This window comes from Catharus ustulatus, chromosome 4, assembly GCF_009819885.2.
Source record: "Catharus ustulatus isolate bCatUst1 chromosome 4, bCatUst1.pri.v2, whole genome shotgun sequence".
NCBI classification, from domain to species: domain Eukaryota; kingdom Metazoa; phylum Chordata; class Aves; order Passeriformes; family Turdidae; genus Catharus; species Catharus ustulatus.
The window spans coordinates 64,940,235-64,961,491 of record NC_046224.1 but is presented as its reverse complement, the minus strand read 5'-3'; the positions used below and the strand labels follow the sequence as shown (position 1 = coordinate 64,961,491).

The 21,257-nt window shown below is 38.1% G+C and overlaps 1 protein-coding gene across 1 annotated transcript in view; it reads left to right on the top strand.

Moving 5' to 3' along the window:
* ATXN10 (ataxin 10) overlaps nt 1-21,257 on the top strand; it is a 95,079-nt gene that overhangs the window by 72,237 nt on the left and 1,585 nt on the right. The window contains exon 10 of the mRNA XM_033058609.2: nt 6,282-6,345. Within this exon, the coding sequence (XP_032914500.1) occupies nt 6,282-6,345 (64 nt within the window). The remainder of the gene's footprint in view (nt 1-6,281; nt 6,346-21,257) is intronic.

Here is a 21,257-nt window from a genome sequence, read left to right as displayed (position 1 = left end):
TGGTCTGTTCTTAGGCTCATTTCATCTTGTCCTCATGAGGATAATAAAACATACTATTTTCCTAATTAAAGGTTGCTGTGTTCTCCAACAAGCTGCTTCTGTAGGTTAACCATGTTGCTTATGCTCTTTTCAAAAAATTTTCATCAGTTGTGGGGTTCAGGCCTCACTTGTATTGCTTTTTTATTTTCTTCACAGCTAGTTCAGATATTCTTCAGTATATTGAATGGTACAAAATTCTTACTTTTTACTCTAGAAAACATGAAGTTTCCTTTTGTACAGATGGGGAATCCTTTGTATTTGCTCTGAGGCATTAATTCAAAGTTATAGGGGTTTATAAGAAGAAGTTCATATGAAGGGTCTGGCATACAAAATACAAATTACAGTAATTTCACGACTATAAGGCACACTGGATTATAAGGCACACTTCCGGGTGTTGGCAAATTTCCCAACTTTTTCCATATATAAAGCGCACCAGATTATAAGGCGCACTTTTGTTTTTGCAGCGAGGAGCCGCGCACAACAAAGTAACCAATAAGTAACGGAGCCGCATGAGCAGCTCACACTTCCAGGTTGGCAAATTTCCAAACTTTGTCCATATGTAAGGCGCACTGGATTATACGGCGCACTTCTGGGTTTTGATAAAAATTTTAGGCTTTAAGGTGCGCCTTATAGTCGTGAAATTACTGTACTTTTAAGATTTCTCTGTCCTGTGAAGTCAGTGAATATGCCAGATTATTCCACTGATGGTTAAGAATCACATTTTTTCTAGAACTGCTTCCAAATTTTACATCCTTTAGTAAATTTCTGACAACTATTTACAATTTTATAACCAAGAAGAGGTCAAAGTAGGAAGAATCTGATCTTCCAATTAAATGTGAGGAAAATAATTGACTTGTGCTTCTTTCCATGGTCTTAGCCTTTTCATTTTTGCTAGAGTGAGACAAAACTGTTTTAGACTCACACAGTTGTTCAGAAAGGGATCTCCTGCCTAAAGTTGAATTCCGAGTAGGTTACTCAGGGATTTTCTAGAAAAGTCTTGAAATCCTCCAAGATGGAGAGTCCACAGTAGCTGCTCCATATCCTCATAGTAAAAAATTTTTCCTTGTATCCAGCCAGAACTTTCTCAGTTACACTTTTTTATCCATATTTTCTCTATTTAAACTACTTTGAACCTGAGTCAGGAGAGCAGCTCAGTCTTGGTGGCTAGTTTGTGGGGATGTGGGAAGGCTGCCAGCAGGTTCTCTTGAAGCCTCCTCCTCTCCTGTATCTGTTGGCTCCACTCCACGGATGCAGCTTAGGATGCTGTTGATGCATGTGTGATGGATGTTAATATCTTGATGATTCAGCTCTTGAGAAGTACATTGCAATTTAATCATTTAGTAATCTAGGGCACTAAGAGAAGTCTGTAAAATACAATCATCAAGTGTGTTCTGCTACCTTAATACATTTGTTAGGATTCCTGTGGTGATGCCAGCCCAGCTGTGTTAATCTTCCCTTTCTCTCTGACTCCACCTCCTCCAGGTTTTAATTACATTAGCCAGTCTAATTTGTCAGAGAAATATGGGGATCAGGTTTGCTGTTATGCTCCTGCTTTTAGCCATGTGAGAAGCAGCAAACAGGGTAGATGAGAAACCCAGAGTGCTCCAGAGAGGGGAAGTCAAGTTGTGGCTGCTGAAGCACTGATGCACTGGGGACCAGGGCTGGCGTTTGGCAGCCGACCAGCACAGCCCTACCTAAGGCACCAGGCACTGCTGCTTGAGTGGGTTTGGGCACTTACAGCTGTGTGACAGAACTGGAAGCATTACAAAGAGTGAAGGGAAGGAGCCAAGTTAATAAAAATGTGAAATTTGCCAGTTTGATTGCTGCCAGAAACCTTTTAAGTTCCATAATGGGAGTTAAAATTTAATACTGTGAAGCTAAACATGATTGAAGACAGACTTTTTGTCTGGTAGGAAACTGGTGATCTGTAATGAATGTTGTCTTTAGAGGTTTTCCTTATAAATGGTTCCTACTTGTTCCTGTTTTTGGACTAATTTCTAGAACGTTTCCCACCCCCAGCCGCTTTTTAACCTAGAAATTTGTCTTTCTGTATTTCAGTGTGATTATAAATAATGTGTAAAAGGAAGAGTAAGTGTCAGCATTGCTTGGTCTGTTACTAGTCCACTTCTGTTTGAGAGAACATACTCTTTTTGCTCACCTATAGTTTGGCAAAACACAGCTTCTAAGAAATAGAAGTTTTTCTGTGACTGAAACAAACACCTTTCTCATTCTGCATTGATTAAAGGCTGAAAATTGATCACATTCTGGTGGAAGAGTGGTTTATGTTCAGTTGTTGTTATGTAAAGGCACAAATGTTCTTTTCTGCATAATAGTACTCTTATTCTAATGCCCAAAATGTTAATGATTCTTTGAAGAGATTATTTTTGCTGGACTCTTCTTTTTTTTTGCATTTTTGTCTGTACAGTTGCTGGACCTGGAGATTGTGGTTGCATTTTCCTAGATGCAGGCAGATTTAGCAACAAGCACTGTCATGCTCAGAGAATTTGCATTCTTACCCCTGAGCTTAGCTCCATTGCTGCTAGAGGGAAAGATTCAATAAATAGTCTCAATTAATTTATACTTCTCCTGGGATCTGGTGTGAATGGTTGTGTTAATGGTAATTATTTCTGTGTACTTCGTGAGAAAGTACTGGGAGATTGTCAGGAACAGTTCTGTTTAGGCACATACCCTTCACTGTGCTATTGATGTTGTCCATGTATTGGTCGATAAATGTGACTTCTGTAAGATAACATAAAGATGCCAATTTTTGTCCATATGTTTTTTTCATTGGTTATTAAGAGAAAAAACACAGCTTTTTCCTCAGGGCTGTTATGTCCCAAATCATCTGAATTAAAGACTGTATCATTCCTTGACCATGGAAGAGTAGGCCAATACAGCCTTGGGCTATTTCTTCCCATAAACTTTGTTTTATATTTGTAAAGGACCTTTGCTTGCGTGAGCTTCTTTTCAGAGCCTGGTTTAAATAATTGAAATTGATTATTAAATTACAGATACAGAGAAAAAAACTAGCAGTCACTGTCACTGGGAAAGGCATTTTCTCTTCAGTGTAATACATTTAAGTTTCTCTTACTGGCATGATACACGACTATGTTTCAGAAGCAAGTGCAGTAAACAAATGACAGCAATATAAAGCTGTGCTGTGAAAGTAGGCTTTTTAACTGGCAGGTTTGGATACCTGCCTTGGAATGCTGGATATTCTGTGTTTCTGCTATTTTGGAATGCTATTTCAGACACTGACATTGTAACATTAGGGCAAGATATTCATTACTGACTTGACTGAAGCACTAAAGATCATTGGCACAGAGCTGTGTTGTTTAAATTATAACCTTGTCTTAAGTAACCTTGCAGCTTCATTTTCTATTTCAGTGTAGTTCAAAATACAGTATTATTCCGAACTACTCTTCTCTTGATAATAAAATAACTTTGTGGCTTTGTTGCAGTCCAGTGCAGTTCCCTGTTATTGGCCAACTGTGTTGTCAGTAATGTAAATGGAGAGCAGATTTAGCAATCTTTCACAACACAGGCCAACAAGAGCAGTTCTGTTCACCAGACACCACAACTCTCCTATTCTTTAGTTTCTGTCTATAATTCCTTCCAAAATCTGGACAGACTACAGCCAGTTTCACACCAGCCACAAATGTTCTCTTCACAAGGTACTTTCACACCCACACCATATTTAAAGTAAGATTTGGGTTTTATGCAATATTGACTCCTTCTCCAAGGCTTGCAGAAGATCCCTGATAAAGCTCCACTCCCTTGCTCTACACTGGGCATTTCACAGAGAGTTCTCTTCAAAGCAAAAACTCTGAGACCAGTAATTAGTTGGAAAAGTTCCCAAAGCAGTTTCTCTTGGGCAGTGTAGTTCCAATGGATCTGTGTAAGAGATCTGTGTAAGATTTAGGATGATTTCTCAATGTTTGCAAAATGTGCTGGTTTGGGAGGTTACAAGGATATGAGAGTAACATGATTTGAGAGACTCTGAGCAATTCAAGTGGGACACTGGGTGGAACAGTGGTTCATCCCTCTGCCTGTAGCACTCTTGTTGCAGACGTGGCTCTGCTATATTCAGAACAGTTGCTGGACTGGCTCACATTATAGAGCATGAATTGTAGTTTGCCATAAAATGCTTTTTTAGTGGACCACTGGAGGTTCAGGAGCAACTGGCATGGACTGGAACTTTTCTAATAGTGGTTGCTCAGGATTTGACCTCTTCATCTCATGAGTCACTTGGAGTATATATATTTGTCTTGGGTAGGTACATTGTAAGCGCTTTCTTCTTGCTCCATTCTTCTGTGTAGTAAGTCACAGGTGACATTTTAAAGCTGGCATTGTGGTGACAAAAGCTGTGCCTAACTCATGCAAATTGTATGTACAGTTGAATTGTGTGATGTTAAAGAAACTCAAAGGGGGGAGGTGCAAGGCAGTGGTAGTTAGCAACTTGTTTTTTCATGAAGGTATCACTAAGGCTGTAGTTTGCTGCTGCTGTTCCCACATAACTTTGAAGGAATCGTATCATATTCTCACAGTAACTTTTTGAAGTGTCAGTGAGCCCTAATTAAAATTGTACTTTCCAAAAATGCTAACTCTGTTAACCAGACATCTCGTTTGAATTAAACTGGAGCATATTATTGCATGGTTTGTTTCTGTTGACAGCACTTGATCCCCATTAATTTCTACAGTTCAGCATTTCACTGGTGGGAAATAAGAGGTAACATTGTAGGCACATCAGAGTTTGGCTACAGACTGAACATCAAAGAACCAGCATTTCCCAAGCATGTGCAAGTGCTGTGTTACCTAAAGGTCACTGCTTGTTCAAGCTTTGAAGTATGATACTATACATGGTGCGTGGCCTTTGGAGAAAACACAAACATTCTGTGGAGACAATGGATATTTTTAAACTTGTATTATTAACTGTACTTCATGTAGGTAAAGTTAGGCATGCTAGCACAGATGTGTGAGGTGGGTTTAAAGACCTGGGAGTGTTCTTTGCTTCTTATAAATGTGAGCATTGCCTGTCTGTGTGTCTGTCACCGCTGCTTTCTCATGTAGCTTGAGACTCTGCAATAACATCGGAAAAAGAACTTGTAAGAGGCATGTGCTCATCTTTGTCTCTGAATTCAGTTTTATTGATCCATAGGCTGTTTAAGATTTCACATCTAAATCTACTCAACTTGCCTGTCTTACCGCAAAACTTGTACTTCAGAAAGCTGATGATCCTGCAGTGTAAACTTTGAGATTTATTGTTTTCCTTGGTACATAAAAATGCATCTTGTTTGGGGCAAAAGAGATGGAAGAGAGAACACCATCATCAAGCCACGGCCTAAATTGGCATTGCATTAAACTCCTTTAACTGGCAGTTCTTGGTTTGAAATTAAAATTTAAGAGATTAAAGAACCTAAGATTTGGACAAGTATAACTTGGCTATCACAGAATGGTTGAGGTTGGAAAGGAAGTGCAAAGCTATAAATACTCATGTGTAATGTTACAGTGTACCTTAGGAGTCTACATAAATTTCTTATGGAACGTACTTTCTGTAAGGTAATAATGCTCCATGTCTGTTGTTAAGATCAACTTGTCCCAAGTACTTGGTAAAGTGTATGTGTATGAGTCTGTTAGGATTACGTGTTGTTATCTCACACACTCTCACAAATGTAGTGCAGTTTGTGAACTCTCATGTGTATGCATGCACAAGGAGCTAAAGACACCAAATCTCATCTTTGCTCATTTGATAGTAGCATAAGGAATTTTCTCAAAGGAAAAGCATCCACAGCTCTTATTTGATGTAAAGAACTTGTGCTGGCACATGCAAGTAACACGTTGGGACTGACGGTAAGAAGATGGGTCTCACGCATACTTGTGTGGGTGTAGGTGTATTTTTCAACTTCTTTTTTTCCCTACTTTTTACCCTACAGTGTTTGATGTCTCTTCCTTCTGGAAGCAAGCAGGAGCTGTAAGTGAGCATAACTTATCTGCCTCAGTGTGAGAAATAGAAAATACCTCAGTCAGACACTTGCTAAATGAAGGGAGAATGTGAAATCAGTGCCCTCTTGTGTTACTGTTTTGTGATACTCATGCTGAAAATGCCAGGTTTACTCTGTAATTCATGTTAGCATGTTTAATATTTTAGATGAAACAAACATCCCTGTTATGTTTTTATGTATTTCTTTCATGAAACTTTGTTAGTTGAGATATTTGTTAAATTAAACTTTGTTTTTATTTAGGTGTATGACTTGGATGGCATTTCCTTGATTCTGGACAATTGCAGCATTGATGACAACAATCCTTGTATCCTTTACAAAATAATTGAATGTGACTCATGAGAAAAGGTGTGGGGGTTTTCATGGATTTATGCTGGCATTGCTTTCGCAGGGTATCTAAATGTAAGTGGCCTCATGAGCTTCTAGGTTATATTTAAATGGTTCAGAAGTGAGCAAGGGCACAGATAGGCTTCCATGAACTGGATTCTAAGTTAACTGTGGTTATATTCTATTTCTTAAAATAATAAATATTACTGGTTTGCAAGTGTGCCCATTCAAAGAGCTGTGACAGGAGTCTGAGTTCAGACTCTGGTCATTATATCAGATTTTAGAGCTTTTGTTTCCACTGCAGTCTGTTCTGGAAACTGAAATAAGTACCTCATTGATTCTCTACACTTATTAAATCACATTGGGAGCTTATTCTAAGCACAAAGACAAGGCTAGCAAGCTGTTATGAAAGTGTGTGTAGTTGAGAAAATCAATGATGCAAATTAATGAAATACTGGGGAGATTTTAGTATAAATGGTGTTGTGCTTCATATTAGAGATTTCTTCTCCTTAAACTTAAGAGCAGAAACTTTTAAAATACATTGCTATTAGAGAGAAATAATCTTATATTGAAGATAAGTAGTTGTTAAGTAGAGATACCCATCTCTTCAAGTAATACAAGTGTGTTCAGTGACTGAGCCGTGATTTTCTGTCATCTAATAATTAGCTCTTTGTAACTTTCTGATAATTGCTTGGAAATGTCAGCATTTTTATACTGAACACATGAAATTGATTTTCAAATTATTATAGAAGAAAAAGTATACTCTTTCTAACAAGCATAACAAACAAAAAAGAGTAGTGAAAATGTTTCATATTCTCTCAATTGTGTCCTGCAGAACATCATCTGCATATAAATATATCCAAAAACAATGAAATAATGTAGATGATAGCACTATGTTAACAAGCTGGTGGAGGAACTAGGGGTGGTAAGCATCCTCTGAGTTATTCAGTTTGATGCTTTATATCCACAGGTTTTACATCTTCAGTATTCCTATAGTTTGAGACCTGACAGTGTGCCTCTTGACAGTGCACTGAGTGGCAGAATTGTATTTCCATGGTCCAGACCTGGTAATGGGCACTGCTGGCTGTGGTGGCATGGGCAGGGAAATTTACCTTTCCCTAAATGGAAAAACAGCCCTGAGAATACCTAGTAAGTAGTTTTTGTCCCAAGTGACTCTTCTTTGCTGGAAAGCACAGCTGTGCAACCACTTCTAGGATTAATCCTTCATTTTAACTATAGTAGAAGAGGATCAAGTTTGAGGCTCTCAAAGGATAGACTTGTAATTTATGATCTTGAATAAAAGGAAAATAAAATACCATGAGAGTCTTTACTGTGTTTTGAGCAAAGTGGAAGTTCTTGCACCTTTTTATACATTTTGACATTTTATGGCTATACCATAAACTTCCTACTAGAGGATAAAACTTTGTTTACTTGGTTTTTAAAAACATAATAAAACCTCTTAATGTGATCTTTTACCAGTGATCCATAGCATACAGTATTGGGTGATACAGAAAAGTGAGTAGCACGTGGGCACAGGAAGGACTCGCCTGCTGTGACAAAGTTTGCTGCATCAGCTTCTGGAGTGCAGCTCCTGCCTATGGCTCTGTTTATTGTTTTGACCTTTCTATTCCAGGTGCTCTTGTGCTACATGAAGGTAATGCTTCCCTGCTTCTCTCCTGCCTCTAACGTTCCTCATCTGCTGCCTTCCCAGCAGGTCATACGGAGGGAAGCAGAGGAGAATTTTGCAGTTTAGATATGCTGCTATTTTCATCTGCTTTGCAGCATGTTCTGCTACGTCTGGACACCACAGGTCCTTAGTAGCATGTAGGGGACTGAATGCATTGCATAATGTTTCTCTGAAGAGATTTGGCTCTTTGTGTTCTCTGTGTGCTCCAGTCCTGCCTGGCACAAATCCCAGAATGGGTAAGGCTGGAAGGGACCCCAGTAACTCATCTGCAGTTTTCCAAGGTGGGGTGGAAAGCTGCAAGAAAAAGCTTAGCATAGCTCTTTAAATATGGCTCCTTCAGGAAGTCATGTCCAAAAAGTTCATTTTACATTCTTGTTCCTAGTGCCTGTTTCTGTGGTTTCAAGCTGTGTTACTTGGATTTCTCCTTGGATAAAGCTGACTGGAAAAAGTTTCACCCAGAATCCTTTTGTATAATAATTTAGATTTCTTAGTAAGTCTTGGTAGATGCAACAGATTTTTGTTGAATCTGTTTTGGAATCACCCAAGCTCTACAGTCAAGATGTCATTGTGTTTTCTCCGTTTTACTAGAAAAGTTCTGCCTCCAAATTATACATACAAAATTTCTCACCAAAAAATGCAACTTTTGCAGGAAAAGCTACAGGATATTTTTCTTGATGAAAAAAAAAATTCCCTAAATTTCCCCTAAAGTGTGCAATTTATCAGGAGAAGCTGGACTTCCACGTTAGATGTTAAAGGAGTTCTTTTAAAGGAGTTCTTTATTACCTTTGAGAGAAAAAATTCTTTGATAAATGTTTTTATTTGTAGCATATGGAAGTACACTGAAAGAGGAAATGGGTCTTCTCTTATCCTAAATTAAATTCCTTTGTAAACCTGTCATTACCTTAAAATTGCATCCTTTGAGATCCTGGGCAGCTCTGTAATGTGAATAGAAATAGCAGGGAGTTTGTAGCTTATGAAGTTCAACTGACATGTTTGCATTGCTTTAATTAATTTTTTTCAGTTCATCTTTCAGTCCCCAGTTTGGGAGAGCTGTTGTCTTGTCTAATTATATCTCAGGCTCGTAACTTCTACATTTATTCTAGCAAACAGTTTGGTTTGTTCCCCTTCAGGATATTTCATGAGTAAAAACAAACAAACCACCACTCTCATAGTTACAGACATGAAGATTATTATTATGGACCGTTAAAAACAAATTTACTGTGCCTCTGTAATTATTTGAATTGGTATTTAAATTTTCAAGCTACTACAACTTTGCATGTAAATTCAACAGAGAGATGCTGAAGGATGCCAGATTTTCTGTGGCACTTAGGCTTTCAGCGCAGGACAAAAAGTAAACAGTTGAGACTGGGGAGATGCAGTTCATTAAGAGTTAAACTTCAAAGAATGCTTAATACCACTTTTTTCTGTACCTGGTAAATCTTCTGTGGATTGACTGTGTCCTAATCATAGCTGTCCTTCTGTTTCAAAGGAAAACAGAGTGTTTCAAAATGCAGGCAGAGTTATTTGCCTTTAGATTAAGGAGAGATTCTTGTATGAGCTAATCTTTTAGTTCTGAAAATTCAGTTTCTTGTTCTGCTTCTGAAAAGTGGGAACATTGTGCTTTACCTTTGTAACCTGTGCTTAAAAACAAATAAATTCAACCTGCTAAAGGACAGCAGAGTGGGTTGGAGATGCCTATCTGGGTAATACCAGTAAAAAATTTACTCCAAATCCTGCTTTTCAGGTTATTTGTGTTGAAAAGATGTTCTAAATTCAAATATCTTCTATTTTTCTCTCTTGAATCATCATCTTCCACATCTCTGACTGGCTCTATCATCAGACAAGAGCCCTTCCTTTTGTTCTTGCCTTTTACCTCATCCTAAGCTCTTCCTGCTTCTTCCAGCTTCATTTCTGCCCTTTCACAGGTTCCATTTCCTTAAGGTAAACATGAGGAGGGAGGTCAGCCCATTCAGATCAAAATACTTTTGACCCTAATCACTCAAAAAAAGGTGCTTATGAGAGGCTTTAAATAAACTGACCTCTTTATTATTGAAGACTTTTCAGTTTACCTTAGCTAAGCTGTTCAGTTTTTCACTGCTTCCTTCATTTGTGCTCATGAGTAACACACACAGATGTGGCTTTTTTTCCTTTTCAGTGGCTGTCCATAGAAATATTAATTACTATTTTGGGAAAAGAAATCATCCAGAGTACTGCAATGTAATAGCTGTTAGTGGTAAAACTTGAAAGTCAGAAGTGACCTGCAGTTTTGAAGATGGAACATTCTTGTTTTCTCAGGCTGCCTGCCAAATTGACAGTCTTATAGAAGGTGTCTCAATAAATTGATTTTGTGAGTGTCTGGATTTAATCAGAATGACGTTATGTAAGTATCTATTTTACATAAACTGTTAATTAACACAGCTTTCTATTGGCCAAGAAATCAGTCATACATGAAGAAAATACATCCTGCTGTGAAAATATATGTTTTTATATATGTGTGTGCATATATACATATATGTGTTTTATATGTGAGTAAACACCTAGCAGGCTGTGTTTTAGGAATGAGAATTTTCTGCATTTGTGAAAGGAAATGCTGTGGTTGATATGAATATCCATATACAGATCCCATAGTTTGAATAATGCATGAAAATATAGAAAGAGTAAGTTAATTTTCAGATATTCCTTCCAAAGCTGCTTCTATTATATTCAGTCATCTGAGAGGTAGATTGAAAATAATTTTGACTTCATGGCAGCAGCAAGTATAATTGTGGTTCATGAATCTGGCTAAAGCTGGAGGAAATCAAGTTGCTATGGTCTACAACAATGGCAGTTTGTTTTTGCAAGATGCCAGCAAGGACTTGCGGGGGAGCTGACAGATGTTTCTATCTAAGTTCCAGAGTGCAACCCTGAAACAGCCCACATGCTGTACAACAGCCTCACTGCTGAATGGGAGCCAGTAGAAAGCAAAAATAGGAGAGTGAGTTGACTTTTTAGTGTGAGCCATCACAAAGCTGAGTGTTTTCATGCACGTGTGGCTATCCCATGTGTGTTGCCAAGAAAATACAGCCCGATGTCACTTCAGCAATGATTGCCTTTTTTTTAGAAAGCTCATTTCAGGCACTGGCAGTGCATTAAGTAGTTTGATGTGAACTATATGATTCTGTATTTTCATAGGCATACACAAAATCACATTATTATATGATCACTGTAAAGGACCCACAGAACTTATGAGAACTGTAATGGTCTTCTCTTGCCAGGTTCTGCCCACTTACACAGAACTTGGCTCTCCCAAGCCAAGCCATACTGTGACTCTATGGAATTACCCTTTTCCTCCCCATAGTGACACTTGCTTTGCTGCACAAGTAAGTTTGAAGGCCACCTAGGCTAAGGGGGAGTGTATTCTTTGGTAGAGGGCCTCAGTTTTGCAATGTTGTTGATTGCTCTGTGCCATCCAGGAATGACACAGAGCGCTGCAAACATCTTCTATCAACCAGTATTGAATGTGTCATTGTGACTTTTAACAAGCAGTGGTTGAGGTCAGCAGTAAAAGAATGGGACATGTCTGCACAGATTAAGAACATAAATCAGTTGGCCTGAACCCTTCATTCATAGAGCTAAAGGCAAAATAACAGCTGAGTGGAAGCCAACCGTGCCTGTTCTCACTGGCACAGGTTGCCCAGAGAAGCTGTGGCTGCCCATCCCTGGAAGTGTTCAAGGCCAGGTTGGATGGGACTCTGAGCAACTTGGGATAGTGGAAGGTGTCCCTGCCCATGGAATTAGATGAGTTTGGAGCTAGAGTTGGAACTAGTTTGGAACACGATGAGCTTTAAGGTCTCTTCCAACCCAAACCAGTCTGTGATCCTATTTCAAGATTCCACCATAGATGGAAACCAAGAAATCACTGTATTGCCATGCTCAATTCCTGTGTGCTGAGAATTATTTTTAGAGTGGAGAGAGTGGAGGATTCCTGCTTTGCGACATATACACAAACCTGAGCTCTGTCTGAATGTAATTCTAAGGTACAGAGAAGAACTGATCAGGCAAGAAGCTGGAACAGGTACAAATGTGGTTATTCATTGTGCAAGAGCAGTCTGAGAGGAGCTTATTGCTTTCACCTTATTCAGTAGACAAAATCCTGCCCTGTTGTGCAAGTTGCTGTGAATTCTTGGTAGCTTTGTATTGTTAGTGGCTGAGGGAGATGAGGGGCCTGATGGGTTTAGAAGGGAATCCCTCCATGTTGTATCCGGTTGGGCCTTTAGCAGGGTAGTTTCTTAAATGATTCCCGAGAGGCTTCAGCCAAACAGCTATTTTCAAATACCACTTTTGGTTGTAGTTGGGAAGGTCTCCTGTCTATCAGTGCCTACTGCTGTCACTATCTATCAAGGGTATTTTTTACTCTTGAAAGAAACATTGCCAAATTTATCCAATCTTTGCTTACAACAGCATTAATTGACCAAAGAGATCTCGATTCCACTCCAAGTAGTTTTCAGTATATTGCCTAAAGTGTTCTGAGTGAGATTATTATAAAACTCCAAAGGGGGAGGAGCTGAGTACTGCTTCCTGTTGGAAAGGGCACAGGAGAAACCCAATCTTGTTTTAAATCTCACTTAACCTTGGCTGCACATCCGAAGAGTTGGGATAACACAAATTCCATGTCTTAACTCATTGTTCATCTTTTCTGGATGCTGCAAACTCTTCAGGGCAAAACTCAGCTAAAGGTGGAGAACCAAGGGAGAAACATAACACATTAAGCATACTTGGTAGATCTAAATTCTGACACAATGACTGCAATTCTCAACTCTTTATTGCCAGAAAATGGTTATTTTAGAATGAAAACAAAAATACTAAGTTTTCTTATGAGATGTTCTACATTACTAATTCTGTCTTCCACACTGCTCCCCAGGAAAGCTTTTCTGTCAAATTCAGCATTCTCCTCATGAATAATACTTGAGACCACAGAAAGAATGTAGTGTGCAGTACAGAAATAGATATTCTGAAAAATTAAAGCACTTAACCTTTTTTATCCTCCAGAAGTGACCACAGGATCACTCTTTGTGTTTTATCATTTAACAAAGTTACAAATTCTAATGGTATATTTCAGGTTACTGATTGTATAATTACTAAAATTCTTTTTTTTAGAGCATCTGCATGATGATTAAAATACTGAAATTATTTAAAATAGTTTAAAAATATTGAACTTCAGAGTTTGGGGGGGGAAAGGTGGTGTTGGTAATGAGTTCCTTGAGAGTTTATAAAATATTAACACAGATTTGCAGAGATGTGAATATGAATTTATTCTTCAGTATCTCATTTCTACCAAGCTATCACCTTTAAGAAACATGTGATGTACAGGGACCCTCTTAAAGCTGGAGGAAATCTAAGAGAGCTATACAGGACACAAGATGACTCTTTCAAATGTTACATTCTAATATTTCTAATCCCTTGTGAGGAGTAATCTCTGTAGGTACCAACTCATGCATGTAAATGTGAGGAATTAAAGTTTTAAAGTTAATAACTCTATTTCTAAACCAAATATTGTCATATTTGTCCTCTTCTCTAATCCTCTCTGTGGATTTAAATCCATGACAGGCTTGAATTCTTGAAAGAAAGCAGATCTTTAGTTATCAGAAGCACTCCAAAAAAAAAAAAAAAAAAAAAAAACACAAAGAAAGAAAAGAAAATATATAATATTTCACTGCTTTTATAGCTGAAACAGCTTCCTTGATTTTTCTGCAGACTTACTTTTGAAAAATTCCCCTCTGGGCTGAGACAGAGCACTAGAAATTTGAGAGCCAAAGATTTTTGGTTTTTTTAAGTAAAACTAGGAGTGGTTCAGAAATATTGTTGAGAGTGGAATGCCTTCTACAACCAGCTTATCATATTTCAGTCTGTCTTCTTGACATTTTTTTCTTGTGCATGCCTCCAAAGAATATTTGGATGTCATCTGGCCAATGCTTTGAATAATATCTTTATTCTGACATTTTTCTGTTGCCCCATTTTCAATCACTGTAATTAAAACAGTTTTCAGCTGGTGAATGTGTTCTCCTGTGTAGCTGCTTCCTGAGCCTTAAATTGCTCGCTCTCGCTTCCTCAGATCCTTTGGTTAAATTTTGTTCTTTCGATTTGCAGATGGTTTCTAAAAACTTACCTTTCTTTCCTCACTCAGGATTTATTTGCAGTCTTTTCCACTCGCCTTGTGGATTTGTTCATTTCTCTTGGAGTGTGGCGATTTCCTCAAGGAGCTGCAGCCATTCCCTGAAATTGTAGACAGAATTGTGGCTAATGGCTATTTTGCTAAACAAACAGTTGGTTGTAATTTAGTTGCATCTTTCAAAACACCCATTTATTAAATGGTTGTTATTTTTGGATGCACACTGGGTATCATTTGATGTCTGTGACCAAGGAACTGGAGTTTCATTTACCTTCAGTGTTTTGATTATTTGTCATAAAGTGACATTTGAAATAATCATATGCAGCAGGGGGGAAGGTATGCCGCATAAGTTACTCAGAGACCCTGAATCAATAAAATACACATGTACTGTACTGAAAGATAAGGTGGCATAAAATCCTTGTTGGATTTATGTAAATGGATGAATCTCTAACATTTCTAAACAGAGAAAGAGCTTCAGTGCAGATTGTGTCAGCTCAACTCATCATCTGTCTTAGAATGGTGAATTATAATTAGCTTGACCAAATCTCAGGCATGAATTAGATTGCCTTTTTAAGTGTAGTGCCAAATTTCTGAAAGTTTTTTTTGACTCCTGTAATTGCCATTTTAAAGCATTTTAGAAAATGTGTTTATTTCTGTATGTATACATATGAATATACATTAATATATTTCTGTGTAAAGGTGGGGCCTTTTTCTTTCCATGTCCCAGGAAATTTAAAAGGACTACAACCTGCCTTATGATCAGTTTGTGAGCACATTACCATCTCCCTGTGCTTGGTAGCTTCACATCTCAGTGTTTGTGGTAGGTGTTAATAATAATTTAATACATGAGTTTCAACTTCAGGAAATGTTGCATTTTTTTTCAACTTGGGGAGGGAAGATAAGGGATTTTTAACAGTAAGGTGAAAGCTTTTTAACATACCTGCCTGCTAACTCTGGTACCTCTTACAGATAGCTAATAGATTTAGTTATGAACTCTTAAAACAGAATTAATGTAAAAGAAGGGAAAGAACTGAATATTCTAACTGTGAAGTACTAACTTGAGATATCGATCAAGACTGTGATTCTTTCTGTTTTAAAACCAGATGATCTGTAACTGCTCATAAATTATGGGTTTCTATTAAAAATGTAAGTCGTAATTTTAAAAAAATTGGCAGCTTAAGCAGCAAAAAATGAATGTGTCATATTCTTGGTTTTAAGCTAGTATTACAAGTCTGAGGAAAGGGAAAAGGAAAACAAGCTGGAGGTTATGGCTTAATTTTTTTTGAAAGTTCTGTAAGTTTTGGCAAAAGAGACATTATAATAAAAATAGCCTGACAGAGCTAAACGTGTCCTATGACTTTTGTAGCTCTGAAGTTTTAGACCCAAATTTTTTAAGTTCATAGTATGCTAAGATGTTCTGGCATTGGGTTTTAAGTCCCACAGAACATGAAAGGCTGCACACAGAATATAGATTAAATGTTTAGTTGGCAGGCATTAAGGACTAATAGCAATCTGGGTGCATAATACTGCTCAGAGTTGTTAACCCAGAAATACCAGTGATCTGGGGAGAAAAATTCCTATGTGACTCTAGGTAAGGAATGTCCCATTAAACTTCAAATTTCTGAAGTAGTAAACCCCATTCAATGAACAAAGGGTGCCATTTAACTTCATGAGGATATAGTTAAAAAAGGAAAGCCTTGGAACTCAAATGAGCCTCATGGTCTGCCCTGGCTGTCAGTATTCTGGTGCCTGTCCTTCAAAAAGGATGCTGAAAAACATGAATTGAAAAAAGAGATACCTTGGAATATCTCCCTTGGTTTCTTTCTTTAGTTCATGCAAAAAATACTTTACCAAGTGCTGGTTATGATCTGGAATTGTTGTTGTTTTTTTTTTTAATCTATGCTGAAAATCGTTTGGAAACAATTCTAAACAAATCCAAGCCAGAAATAACTCACAGGCTGTAATGAGTGAGATATTTACCCACTAGGACAGTTTGTTTAGGGACACAGTGAAATCTTCCACTTCAACACTGAAAGTTTTTCAGAGAAAAGGCATGAAAGCATCTTGTGCATGAAACAGAATTGACAGGCTTGATTTCAAGAGGAGCTAACATTTGGTCATCTGTGTTTATGCAGAAGAGTTTGGTAAAAGAGGTTTAATAGTCCGTTCTGGTCTTCAAAGTATATTTGTTGGCCGTAGATACTTACATGGATAAATTGTCACTGAAAGTCATCCATGAGGTTTAACATGTCTGTGTTCTGGTTATACAGAAAGTGTAACTCCCATTTTGAAGAAGCCTGTGTCCCACAAGGCACACTTTAAGAAATGGATTCATCATTGCAGATCATGGGTAGACTGCTCAGAGAGTAAGATAAATGCAGAAACCAGAAAGGATGGTGTTTGTCTGCAAGGGAACACTACTGGCATGGGAGGATAGTGAGGGCTTTGGGACTGGAAAAAGTGTTTAATGTACAATTATTTTGTACTGTGGATGTTTCCTGTTGCCTGTAGACTGTTAATTACAGAGAATATTACCCTAGTATTGAAGCTGTTTTATTGCCTTTAAACCAAATGGGTTTTCCCATTTGTCTGTTTTGAGATGGTGTAGTTTAAAATCTCTGTCAAAGCTGTGTTCTCTAGGGCAGAATTCGACCTGCAAACCCCTGTTCAAGTTTTTGGAGATAGGCTTTCTGTCTTTATTGGAATATTTTGTGGAAGCAGCTCCCCTTGGGGAGGGCTGCTGGTGAGGAGTGGAAGGGCTGGTTGCAAGCTCCAGTAAAGCTCTGCTGCCACGCTGTGGTGGAGATGGAGCCTTGTTTGGTACTGGATGGTCCAACCCTCTGCCCGATCCCTCAGACCAGGTGAGAGTTGCCTGTAGCAGAAACACCTACTTTCACTTATCCCTACAAAGTGTGATCAGGAATAAATATCTCTGCCAGCATCTAGTGGTGCCTCTGTATTTTGGAGGCTTATAGGCTGGATGTGTTGTGCTTTGTCTGCTCTGCAAGAGCAAAGTCAAGCAGAGCAGGCAGGTAGGGACATTCCCACCTTATACAGTACTGTCCATTTCTGGCTTTTAAACCCAGAATGTGCTGACTGCAATTATAGGTCATAAGAACAGCTGTGGAATAAATGAAAATACAGGCAACTGAAATCTTCTAGACTCTTTTTTTGCCTCTCTTCTAGGCAAAATATTTTAAGTTTGTATAGGATGAATTCCTGATGTTTTCTGGTAATTCAATGCCAAGAATAAATAGGGTCTAAAGCATTAATTCTAAAAATATAAATCAACTTCTTGAAAATAAGTAAGTAAATTTAGATGAAACATTTAATTCATTAAATTTTCTGTTATTACTTCTTTGGTAATATCTTCATCACGGGTAGAAGTCACATAAAAATACAGAGGAATTGTGAGTAATTGCTCTGATTTTATACAGCTTCTAGAACTTCAGTTAACTACTAAAATGCCTAGCAGAAACTTGTAGAACTTTGTAAGAAGTTTGGCTGATGGTGAGGGGTCAAAGTCCTGACTGTCTGTGTGGGGTCCATCACAGCTCCAGACTGTGAGGAGCAACTGTGCAGTTGTCTAGAGACCTCCTTTAGTGGTGGGAGGAATTATCTTCAGGGTGCTGTGAAACAGAAGTACTTGAAAGGACTGAAAGACTGGAAAGAAAAATGATTTATGTCTTTTCAGTGCCATCCAGTCAGGTCTGCAAGTGGAAGTGACTCTTAAGTGATGCTTTAGTATTTCATTCCAGTCTGCAGATGTTCTAGTGATATTTGGATTACTTGTTGAAGGCCTGAAAGAAATATAATTATTGTACAAGACAAATACTGTATTTCCATTACCTCTGCTTTTTAGTCCTACAGACCTGTTTCAGGATAACTCTTAGAAAAATTGGGTGGCTTTAAGAAATGGATTACATAAACAACCCATTTGACTAGAGTTCCAACCTGACAAGTGTTCCAACAATAAGGTTCTGTATCTCTTCCTGTATTTGATTAGAATGTAGTTGCTCTTTAAATGACAAAAATTTTCATTTAAATGAGGTAATGGGATTGGGCAAAGATAACCCTCCTTTGCATAAGACCTAATTACTTGTAAGGAAGAAAGTTCCTAAGGAATAATTTAGTTATAGAAAACTGACTGTAGTACAGGAAACAGTCTAATTTAAAAAAAAAAAAAGTCCCTACACTATGGAATAAACTCTCCAATAAGAATGTTATATTTAGAGATCCTTCAATATTAATAACTGTGAAAGGCACTTAGGAAAACAGATGTACGTGTTTCATTCTTCTTGTCATCCCTTCAGTATCCTGTATTAATGATAATAATTAGCTCCTAAAATTTCCCTTTTTCAAGCAACATACAACATACTTCCAAGATTGCTTATGGATTGCCTTTTATCTACTTCATCAGCTTCCATCCTCATTAGTAATTTTTTCTGCTCTCTGTCATCCATAGAATCCAAATCGCTTTATAGAACAATTCATTGGGGTCCTGGTGGCTGCAGTGGGTTTGTCAATAATGTTAAGTTCCAATTGGACTAATAATGAGAAGGTGGAATACTTTCCCTGAGAAATGGTCTGTGTGTCCTCTCCAGCAGTATTGGTTAGTGGTTCCTGGCAGGACATCGTTGTATTTTCACACCCCATTAAGCTTACAAACCAGTCACTGTGCTCTTGCATTGACTCCAACAAGCTCTTGTAGCAGAATCCAAGTGAAAAGAACTGGGAGAATTGTGAAAAGTTCCTTTTGCAGTCGGTGGCAAAACTTAAACAAGATTTAGTGTCATAGATTTTCATGGCTTACAGATAGTAACATTTTTCATCCTTAAGGAACAGTTTTCTCCACCTTTCTTCCTTTCTCTTTGTGTTCCCCTCTCCCTGTAATCTAAGTTACAACCCAGAGGACGATTTTAAATTGCGAATGAGGATGTTAAGTATGGAAGACAAGGCAAGTTGATTCAGTTTTGTTATTCCTATATGTCAAAATAGCATGGGAATCACAAAGCATGCAGTACTGAAGGATTTTGGAAAAGTGTTGCTATAAATGCATGGAAATGTTTGTTTTCAGTCCCTAAGCACAGATAGTTCAGGGAGGAGGCTTCTGCAAAATGAAATTAATTGTTTTCTTCCTTTTGTATGCCATCTTCCCTGTGACAGAATGCCATAATCTTCACTGTTCTATAATATTAATTTATTTGAGAATGTAATATGCCTAGTTGGAAAAATCTGGATGAGTCTGTGCAATCAGATCTGCTGTGCTTGCTGTGTTGCTTCTCTTTGGTTCAGTTTCACAACAAACAGGCTCACACTGCTATTTGTAGTAACTATGGCAACTTTAGAAGCTCTCTTTCTAAAGCTGAGCGTACAATAAAGTGCCTAAAGTGTAGGTAGGATTAGAGACTCTCAAATATGTTTAATTTTCTCTCTGTGTCTCTGTCTTTGGAGAGGAGCAAGAGGGTAATGTGAGTATTAGCTGGGGACTAGCTTTAATCTCCGCAGACACTCAAGTCTGCCAGGGTCTGCTCCCAGCTGTCCAAAGGCCTCATCCTTCCCCAGCACTCAAACAAGGGGATCATGAATATTCATGGTGTGGTCACAATGGAAAACCTCCACACAGAAAGGGGTTTCTGAAGGAGTGAAAATGTTATTGAAACCATTTTGCAGCTTCAGCTACAGTAGTCAGTAATGATAAATACCACAATGGTGATAGAGTTCATAAGATAATGGGGATGTCTTAGATATTATGTAAGCATGAATGGATCTGGTAATAGGAAAAGAGCATTTGCCATCGGGTTTAGCAGCGGGTTTGTGTTGAAGTACATAAAGACTGTATTAGCAGGATCATTCCCAAGGCTAATAAACATAAAAGTTTTGAGAGTATATTTTTTGTCTGTGTGGCACTTTATGTGATTGAGAGATGTCACTCTCTGAAAATTGCTGTTAATATTGTAGAAAATACGCTTTTATGCAAGTGCCACATTTTATGCAGAAGCCGTATTTTAGGAACACAGCAAGAAAAGTGTGCTTCTCATCCCAGGAGCCGAGCCAGGGAGGGTGGTAGGATGTTTTTCACAGTCCACTGGGAGAACTTCATGTTACTTTTTGGCCCTTGTGACATGCCCTAAATCAGACCTGGAAAAGACCTGCTGGGTGTCAGCCTTGGTTTATCTGCATTCACCAACTTGCATGCTTTGCTGGTCTGAGATCTGTTCTCACCATTGGTGCTGATGACTGAGAGTCTGCACATATTTGATTTTATTACTTCAGCATCTTACTGTTTTATATTCTCAAATGTAATCTTCAGTGCAAATACCAAGTTTATGTAACTTAAATGTAACTTGGCACTTGTGTTTTTATTTAATTCTAGTGGTGATTTACCAACAGAAGAGAATACGTTGATATTCTCTGTTGTGTTCACCTGTTAAAGCTTTGATGTGATGCATAATTTGTTTTGGTCTTAATTTCTCTCCTCTGTAACTACCTCACACTGGAATTTTTTTGAATTAAGAAGGTGTGCAGCATGCTTCCTGACAAACTCTAAAGAGGTCTATCAGGGAAAAAAAAAAGAGGCTCCATAGTAGTTAATGCTTTATTATTTTTGATTTCCAATTCTGGACTTCTTGAATTTGAGAATAAATATAAACTGCTACGAAAAGGCTGTTTTACTGACACATACCAATGCAGGGCTGTTCCCTTCCATTTGTGTCTAAGCTACTCTTCATCTAAACCCATCTGTCTGTTGAGGTTGTGTAAGATTGTTTAAGTCCAGTTCCTCTCTTCTGTTGTTTTGTCTGAAGTTCCCCTCTGAGTTTTCCCTCCTGTCGCCCCCTGGCAAATGCCCACAAGAACATTTATCTCTGCTTAGATGCTCTCCAACCCAAAAGACGTCAAGGAGATGAGTAAATTATGCATATTCTTCTACTGGATGTGAAACTACATGTAGTAAATAATTGGTGCCCTGCAGGCAAACCACTCATGATTCAGAAAGGCTTGGCTCCTCTATGGGTAACTTGGGAAAGATTATATCATAACAACTTTTCAGCTGCAG